The sequence below is a fragment of the Oncorhynchus clarkii genome, chromosome 7 (assembly GCF_045791955.1).
Source record: "Oncorhynchus clarkii lewisi isolate Uvic-CL-2024 chromosome 7, UVic_Ocla_1.0, whole genome shotgun sequence".
Lineage (NCBI taxonomy): Eukaryota > Metazoa > Chordata > Actinopteri > Salmoniformes > Salmonidae > Oncorhynchus > Oncorhynchus clarkii.
In genome coordinates this window covers 31,113,286-31,123,199 of record NC_092153.1, presented here as the reverse complement: position 1 = coordinate 31,123,199, position 9,914 = coordinate 31,113,286, and the positions used below count along the sequence as shown (strand labels likewise).

Genomic DNA, 9,914 nt, shown 5'->3' with positions numbered 1-9,914 from the left:
GCCCTTTGCTTGACCCGTATTTCTAATAAATTATCTGAGAGCTATACTATCCGCTGCCGTGTCTGTATCTGGGTCATATCCTGATAGTTGACTGAATTGTGAATAATGATGAGTGACAAAGTTACAGACGGACAAATATCATAGGCTACCCCCAAGACATGCTAACCTCTCACCATTACAATATATTTTTTTGGGGGGGGTATGATAATAATAATCAATCATCATTATTCATGATTTATAAAAATGGGTGAAAAAACAGCGAGTGGGGTGTCTCGCTCCCTCTTCTGTCTCTGGTCCCGTATCTCAGTCCCTTTTCAGGTGTCCCAACTTTTCTTTCTACAAAAAAAGGTACCTTTGTCAGCAGGGAATGTCATTGCACTGTTTCCTGTTTTGTAACAGATGTTTATTTATTTCCATTCATCAAATGGCACGAGTTAAATTATTTTGGAGTGGACGAACATGCACATTCACTATTATGCCCATAAACAAATGTAAGCCTACATAGTAGGTCCGTGGAAAAATAGAGAAGAAAAAAATAGGTCATGGTATAATTTGCACTCTTGAGTTTCCAACTTGGAATTCCGAGTTGGATGACCATTCAAAATATTTCTCCCATTCGGTGCTTGTTTTTTCCAATTCCCAGTTGTCTTGACACCGCTGAGGTTGGAGATTTCAGAGTTCCCAGTTGTCTTGAACGCGGCATCAACGGAATCAGCGTTTCCACTAGTTACCATAGCCACCAAGTCAAAATTGGCTATATCGTAAAAATACATAAATGTACTTTTTGGTCTTAATTTAAATGTAGGTTTAAAATCCCATGTCAAGAAGATAAATTGTAGAAATAGGCGGGGTTTATGTCGGTGTGTAACTAGTGACATCCCAGAATCAGGCTCAGGCGGAACAACGCGCAACGCAATGTCTGATGTAATTGTGGCTGGCTTCACATAAATTAGCGTTCCGCTGTCTTTCGAGGCAGGAAAAGGCAGGAAGATGGCGGCGCTACGAGTGGTCGTGCTGTCGGGGACTGGAAGAGCCCTACTATGCACGCCAAAAACGATCAAGGCCCCTCGGGTATGATATGTTTATCCTCTCAATGCTGTATTGGGATTATGCTCGCTTCTGCCTGCTTTTTTTTGTAGGAAAGATAACACTTTCAAAGCCACCCTGACCGCTAGCCGGGTAACGTTAGCTAGCTAGTACTGTAGCTAATAGGCAAGGTCACTCGTGCAATGCTAACGTTAATGTGAGCTAGCTTGCTACATTCTTAAGGCACTACCCAGTATGTTATCCTTGCTATTTTGAAGCGATGGCAGATTGAATATCGTATTGGGTGTTTGTTAGCATTCGAACAGATCGTCGCCAGTTGATGGGGGATAATGCCATGTCAGGTTCCGTTAACAGTCTAGTTAGCTAATGTCTGCTTTTCTTGCCGTTTAATCATCAGGTTGATTACAAAAGTAACGTTAGCTCATTAGGGAGCTAGCTGGGAAGCAAAACCCAGGTAACGTTAGCCAGCTATCCAGCAATGTGATTGTATCAGGCTAACGTTAGTTTACAGAGCCAGAGGTGTAGTTTTGAATTGACATAGGTAGCTAGACTTAACTTAGCTAGCTAGATTTTATTTATAAAAACGACTGATTTGATACTGGCTAGATACACTACTATCTATAGGTGAGGCTCTAAACAGGGAAACGTCTTCCTAACTACATGACAACACTTGTTAATGTGTGGTTATCATTAACGTTGGCCTTATGAAGTGTATTTGTTGCCAGCCAGTATATGACATCGATATCGCTCTGACTTCATGCAGAAGTGATTAATTTACAGATATCTAGCTAGTTGTGCGTATATGTTGCTACTTGTGATGCTAGAAGTCTCACTCCTTTGGTATCTGTTGTGAGACCCAGGGTATAAGGGCAGTTTCATAACCACTCGGCTGTATGCCTTTGACTTGACATTAGATGCATATTCAGTGATATCATGAACCAACAAAGACTGACCCCAATATGTAAGTAATTTTGGTCACATCAAAAGTTATTGTGAAGAACACCTAACATGGATGCTTTGGATGACAAATTATGCAACCCTGGGGGTGTCGGTAGCTAGCAACATTCGTCATCTTATGTCAACTCTCTTCCTCGACAGGTCAACATGTCGTTTGCCAGTCTACCCAGGTCAAAGAAGGTGGCCCTGACAATGTTTGGTGTGTTGACAACTAGTGGGGCCGGGATTGCGCTGATGCTACAGCAGTCTGTTAAGGCCTCAGACCTGGAGCTCCACCCCCCCAACTACCCCTGGACCCACAGCGGCATGTTGTCAGCCCTTGACCACGGCAGGTACAAGCTAACTCCTAACCAAGAAGGACACACAATTGTGTAATTGCATGTAAGATTGTACAGTAATGTTATCACTCAGGCTTTTTCCGGTGCTTGCAACGAAACATTTAATTTGAGACTTTGTTTCTGTTCATTTTAGGGAAATATAATTTTTCTTAGGAATTCTTCAGTATTACTTGACACCCAGTGTCATAACATGTTATGACTGTCATAACCATGCATGTCATAACAGCTGGCATAAGTTGTCATAACCTTTCATAATATGGCCATAACACTGTCATGATCCACATATTTACACCTGTTGTGACATTGCTTTATTTTATGGCTGGTTATGACACCTACTAAAGTGTCAACCCAGTTATTTTTTTTCTGCCAAGAAGTTTCCTTTCGTTTGAAAGTTTGTTCCTTAAATCCTTTGTTATAATGAACTTATAGAAAATAAACTGACACTGTCAAGAAGCATTATGACCATCTGTCACTTTACTTGGACTAAGAAAATACACATTATGACACTGTCAAGAAGCATTATGACCATCATAATCATATAAGCCAGATAGGCCTATCACGTACATGCCCTTATATCAATCACAAAGAGGGTGTCTTGTCCTGCTCCTGAAATCTGCTCCTGCATTCATCCATCATCAGCAACAGAGCATTGTGTTGGTACATGTCTGACATCGATGTGTGCTCAATTACGATGATAATTTAACATGGTCAATAAAATAAAAAATATATACATACATACATACATACATACATACATATATACACTGTTAGGCTATGGTGTAATGGAATGTTGTACCTTGTGTGGGAAGTTTTGTGGGTTTTGACACTCCTATGTTGGTCTCATAACCCGCCATAAAATAACGCAATATGTCACAACTGGGAGAAATGTGTCGACAGTGTTAGGACCATATTATAACAGGTTATGACAAGTTTGTCAACTGTTATAACATGGTAATGACCGTGTCATAACATGTTATGACTCTGGGTGTCAAGTAGTGTTACAGAATCTTGTTAATACATACTAGATCATATTTGCCTGACAAGGAGGACTGGATGAAATGGATCGTAACTGTTTTCTTTATATTGCAGCATCCGTCGTGGATATCAGGTGTACAAGCAAGTGTGTTCAGCGTGTCACAGCATGGAGTACCTGGCCTTCCGTAACTTGGTTGGAGTGTCGCACACAGAGGCCGAAGTTAAGGTTCTGGCTGAGGAGGTAAGGCTGTGTCCTTGGCCATTAGATTAAACTAGGTCATGACCTTTATAGGTGAGTGTATCAGTTGCTCTGGCTAGAACTTGCACCTGAGCACAGTTCCAGGATCAGTTTTCCCTGTCCTAACATTAACCATTATGAGCGGAAATGCAAACCGATCAGTTTCTAGGGACATCTTGGTCCTTCTCCAAGTCACTGACCGCCGTCTGTGTTCTCCGCTCAGATTGAGGTGGTGGATGGCCCTGACGAGTCGGGAGAGATGTTTACCCGTCCAGGAAAGCTCTCCGACTACTTCCCCAAGCCATACCCCAACCCAGAGGCTGCCCGTGCGGCCAACGGCGGAGCCTTGCCACCAGATCTCAGCTACATCGTCAATGCCAGGTACTTTGTTGCTAACGTCAGAGTATCTGGTGATGGGTCATATCGACAGTAAAAGAAACGTTAGATTTAAGGTACTTTGTTACTTATTGTAACCTTTTCTTACCCAAAATATGTTTTTACTGTCTATGGAGCAGGATAATATACTTTCGTAAATCCACAGCAAGACACTCCACTCCTATTAATCATACAATGATATCGTACCTTAGATTGCCTTGTCCTAAGTTGTTTCTCTCCATTGCTCCAGACATGGAGGTGAAGACTATGTATTCTCCCTGCTGACGGGTTACTGTGAGCCCCCTGCTGGAGTGGAGGTGAGAGAGGGCCTCTACTACAACCCCTACTTTCCAGGCCAGGCCATCGGCATGGCTCCCCCTATCTACAATGAGGTCCTGGAATTCGAGGACGGTCAGTAGGATTCCCCCTTCTGGGATCCCAAACTTGAAATGATGGATAAATCAATTCATAAAGTAATTTTTATACATTGTGCTCCTAGGACTCCGTTTTATGGTGTCTGTATAGAGTCATACTTATGATTTGATATAGTGAAAGTGGCATTTTCTGTTTTGGTCATTTAGCAGACGCTCTCAACAAGAGCAACTTAGTCAGTGCATTCAACTACGGTAGATAAGACAACCACATATTACAATCATTGCAAGTAAAACCTTCCATTCTCATCTGACAGGAACCCCAGCCACCATGAGCCAGGTGGCCAAGGATGTGTGCACCTTCCTCCGGTGGGCAGCCGAGCCTGAGCACGACCAGCGCAAACGCATGGGCCTGAAGGTAAGCTGGGAGGGGGTGCCACCCTCTGGCGTAATAGAACTAGCATCAGAAATGTATTCTCAGCCTGGGGTGTATTCATTAGTGCAAACCGTAGCAGGACGTTTTGCGACGAAAACAAGTTTATTTTCAATTTCAGGTAGTCCCTCTTTATTTCGGTCCATTTACTTCCGTTTGGTTTTTAGTAAATACACCTCTTTCAACTGTTTATGACCAAATCATTTAGCACTCTTGAAGTGGTAGATCTATGTGGGGCATTGCTTGCTGTCAAGCAATCCAAAGAGGGGATTTGCCTCAGTAGTGCTTCCTTTATTTCATTAAAAAAATGAAAATATTGGTCACTAGAAGCAAGAGGGGATCTACCGCTCAGATTTCTTTGTTTTAAACATGATAAATGTAAGCCTATGCAACATTAACCTAATAAAAACAGTTCTCTAGGAATGAGGTTTGTGCAGTAGGTCTATTACGTTACATTATCACAGCACATTGGCTGTAGGGTGGCCCCTCCCCCGAAGTGACTCTTTACACCAGGTGTCAAACTCATTCCACGGAGGGCCGAGGATCTTTGGGTTTTCATTCCTCCCTTGTACTTCATTGATGAACTAAGGTCACTAATTAGTCAATCACTCCCCTCGCCTGGTTGTAGAGGTCTTCATTGAAAGGAAATACCACAAATCTGCCGACACTACGCCCTACAGGGAATGAGTTTGACACGCCTGCTTTACACTGTATACCAGAATTTCCTTTGTGCTGTCTTAGGAATGCTGCATTATCTCACCAACCCCCTCTTGTCATACCTCTGGGTAGTAGAGGTTCTGTTGTCTTTACATCATCTAAGTCTATCTGATTGGAAGTTGACTTTTACAGTATCCTTTTGGTCAACAATTCCGATTCTGAATCCAAACAACTTGGATGCTTATAAACAGGTCTTAGGTTCATTGTCTTCCTTTTTCTTTGTTCCTGACCTGCTCTGGTGAGATACTCTTGCTTTCTCCACCCCAGGGACTCTTGAGGCATGCCTTGTAATTCTTGCAAATACTTTTGTAACTTAATGGTGTTACTATAATATCAACTGCAGTCAAGTTTATCAAATGTAGATAGTTAAATATTATTTATGCTTGGCCTGCTAATATTGTTCTTCTCAGACCATTATTATATTTCAAAACTCAAGCTTTGATGACAAAATAGATCAGTTGCTATATCACTTGCGAGGCACAGCTGAGCATAAATAATTAGCTTTTTTATTTTACTGGACAGACGGTACACTTGCATCTGGTCCGTCTCAGCCGAGAGAGGAAGGGAGAGCGCTCTCTCCTTTCCTCATGTGAGACTGGCCAGAGAGAGGGGACACTTTCCACCTGATGGTGAAACTTTAGTCTCACCGCATTTATTTTAGCTTCATGCACAAATTCATGTTATTCCTTTATTCAAATGGACACGACTAGCCGCAAATAATGAATTGCAGAGCGAGTAGAAGTAGGGAGAAGCGTATTTTTATGTTTAGAAAAAGTGTTGAATAAACTTAAACACAAACTCATAAAAACAGCAGTTCTATGCTTTATTCTTTCTGGTCATGGTTTTTAAAGTTATAAAATCTCACGTAGGCTAGTATTGAACTTTGCTCTTCGGTCGTGGAAGCTGTAGGCACAGTGATTTGAGCTGTCCAATTTCTCAGCGAAGTAGGCACACTTGATTTAGCCACAGCTCTCCTGGTCTGCCAGACAGGCGGAGTTTGTCCCTTCAGACAAATGGGAACATTTTGCCTACCTGGTGCGTCGGGCTTCTGAATCAAGTGCACCTACCGCCAACAGCGCAAGACAAATAAAATAAAAAAATAATAAGTAGGAGTGCAAGCCTTTATCATTTTTTTTTTTTACTGAAATGTTTGGTGATTGACTAAGAATCACTGTGATCACTGTTTTAATACATGACAAGTAGTGCTTTCATATATTCATTGCATTTAATTTCATATGCATCTAACATCATTTAATAGAATTTAAAAAGACTGGAGTTATCCAATTCACTCAAACTCTTTCTTCCCCCAGCTGCTCATGGGTTCTGCCATCTTGGTCCCTCTGGTCTATTACATGAAGAGGCACAGGTGGTCTGTGCTGAAGAGCAGGAAGATTGCTTACAGGCCCCCCAAGTAAAGACCTGGACAGCTGCATTCTGCCTGCCCATGTGGCTGCTCGGCTCGAACTCTGACCCCTCTGATTTGCAATTGTCCATCTTTAATAAATAAAAAAACCTCACATGCATTTAAGATATGGTTACCCTAATTCACTTGATGGGGGGTCTTTTCAAAAAAGAGATTCTCTGCCAAAAGGGAAGGATGTAAACACAACCTTAACTTGTTTTGAGCTGTAATCAAACGAAACGTGTCCAGGTTGTGGTCTAGTGTTTCCCAACTCCAGTAACCCCAACGGCACACATTTTTTGGGGGGAAACACTTGTATAGTGGCTAACCAGTTCTTCTGAGGGGATTCTCAACCGGAGTCATTGTATGTTCCTGCAACCATCTTGTGCTGTTGTGAATCTGTCACGTTATAGGTTTTCTACACTTTGGTGTGTAAATATTTAATAAACACTGGTGTACTGAATAAACCATGTTTTAATCCGATACTACGTGTGACAATGTTATTCTGCACTGGACCTACACCACGCTTCTGTGGCTCATGTACTTTCTACACAACGTGTAGGTGCTGCTTTAGTTTGAGATGATAAATCTCTGTCGAGGGAAAAGCTGGTTTTTACATGGTGTATATTTCTTCTGAACACTTCCGTTTCTTGGCAATGCCAATTCTTGCATTTACAAAATTTTGTTCACTAGCTGGACAGGCACCAGTGTACTAAATTGTAAACCAATCAAAACGTGTGCAATCTCTGCTGATCATTTTATTTAACTAGGGTAGTCCGTTAAGAACAAATTCTTATTTCCAATGAAGGCCAAACCCGGATGACGCTGGACTAGTTGTGCGCCGCCCTATGGGATTCCCAATCACAGCCAGATGTGATAAAGACTGGAATCGAACCAGGGACTGTAGTGACGCCTCTTGCACTGAGATGCAGTGCCTTAGCCTGCGGCTCCGCTCAGTTATCCGTATCTAAGGTAGTAGACAGCGTTTTGTCAGATGTCACAGGCTATCAGTCTTATTTGTAATCCACTATTTAGTTATAGAAAGGTGACTCCATTAATGCAAGCTGTAAAATTACTCCCAACTTAGAACACAGCAAGTTTAGTAATGTAGCTAGCTAGTTACAACAGATCTGTTGCTAGCATGTCATTTAGGCACAGGGGGCGTTTTAACCGTGTCCAAAAAGGGACCTCAGGTCACACCACCAGCTACTTTGGCCACCAAATTTGTTGAGCAGCAAGATCATTTCAATAATGGTGAGGGACATCAAGCTGGCAAAATTCTTCTCTATCATTCTAGATTGCACCTCTGTCAGCCACACTGAACAGTTGTGATTAGAATTGTCACTGAAGGAGAAGCCCCACATAAAGGAAAATGTTATGGAGTCCACAGGCCAACATTTGGCATCCCTGATTCTCAAAAGATTAGAGGAGCAATTTTTATTTATTTTGAGGACTGCAGAGGACAGTCTTATGGTAATGGGGCCAACATGAGAGGCAAAAACAAAGGTGTCCAAGCCAGACTCCTGGAAATGAATCCAAGAGCTCTATGTGGGGCTCACACATTGAACCTGGTTGTGGCTGATTCTGCCAAAAGTTCTGTCGATGCCACAGGTTACTTTGGCATCTTACAAACTGTACACCATGTTCTCCACGCCATGTTCTCCACGCCTCCACACAGTGATGGGCCATCCTGAAAAAACATGTGGACAGCACTTTGAAGATGTCGACTGAGACAAGGTGGGAGAGTAAAGTTAAGCGTGTCGAGCCACTGAGGTATCGGGCAGCGGCATTGAGAGAGGCACAGATTGAGGTGAGGGATCAAACCAAAGACCCTGTGGTAAAGTTTGAGGCCCAGTCCTTGTCAGAGGAGGTGGGATTATACCACTTCAGCATCTGTACAGGGGTGTGGTAGGACATCTTGAGCCAGATCCAACATGTGATCAAGCTGATGCAATCTCCCAGTATGCATGTGGATGTTGCAGTCAGTCTTCTCAGAAAGACAGGTCTCAGCAGCTACAAGTCAACGGGCTTTATGACTGCACAAACGTCAGCCAAGGATATTTGCGAGGGTATGAATGTAGAGGCCATTCTACAACAAAAAAGGCTGAGGTCCACAAAGCGGCATTTTTCATAAGAATCATTCGATGAGCCTTTGAGTGATGCCCTGGAGAAGCTGGAGGTGACATTTTTCAATGTCGTTGTTGATGCTGCAACCTTAGCCATTCAGGAAAGATTTTCCACATTGGAAAATGTGGGAGAGAAGTTTTGAGTGCTGTCAACCTTCCAAAGTCTCTAAAATGAGGAGCTGACAGAACAATGTGATGCTCTTAGTATGACACTACACTATAAAGAACACTCAGACTTGGATGGCAGAGAGCTTGTACAGGAACTGAAGAACTTGCTTGACTTGCCATTGAAGACCATGACCTTACTTGAGCTGCTGATATGTATACACGAAAGGGAGCTCTCAGAAATGTATCCAAATTTGTGGACTGATCTCAGAATTGGTCTTACTCTTCCAATGACTGTGGCTGAAGCAGAGAGGAGCTTGTCAAAGCTGAAGCTCATCAAATGCTACCCGAGGTCCACCATGTCACAGGAACACCTTAATGGCCTTACTGTCGTCAGTATTAACCATGCAATTGCTGGGCAGATTTCTTAAGATGTAATTGATGACTTTGCATCAAGGAAGGCAAGAAAGGTCAGGGTTTAGATGGCAGTTGTGCAATTTAGTTTGTGTCAGGTATGAAGGAAAGACCCAGATGCAGACAACGTAAAATTAACAATGGTTTAATAATCCAACGGGCAGGAAAAAGACAGGTCAAGGCAGGCAGGCAGGGGTCAGTAAACCAGGTCAAGGCAGGCAGGCAGGGGTCAGTAAACCAGAGGTGGGGCAACGGTACCGGGCGGCAGGCAGGCTCAGGGTAGGCAGAGTTGTCAGGCAGGCGGGCTCAGAGTCAGGACAGGCAAGGGTCAAAACCAGGAGGGTGAGAAAAAGAGAGACTGGGAAAAGCAGGAGCTGAGACACAAAAATGCTGGTTGGCTTGACAAACAAGACGAA

The 9,914-nt window shown here is 42.9% G+C and overlaps 1 protein-coding gene across 1 annotated transcript; it reads left to right on the top strand.

Moving 5' to 3' along the window:
* Positions 1-878: 878 nt before the first annotated feature.
* Positions 879-7,336, top strand: LOC139413191 (cytochrome c1, heme protein, mitochondrial-like). The gene is made up of 7 exons (XM_071160290.1): positions 879-1,071; positions 2,146-2,336; positions 3,432-3,558; positions 3,779-3,936; positions 4,181-4,341; positions 4,619-4,719; positions 6,762-7,336. The coding sequence occupies exons 1-7, from the start codon at positions 991-993 to the stop codon at positions 6,864-6,866; spliced, it is 924 nt and encodes a 307-aa protein (XP_071016391.1). The 5' UTR covers positions 879-990; the 3' UTR covers positions 6,867-7,336.
* Positions 7,337-9,914: the final 2,578 nt, after the last annotated feature.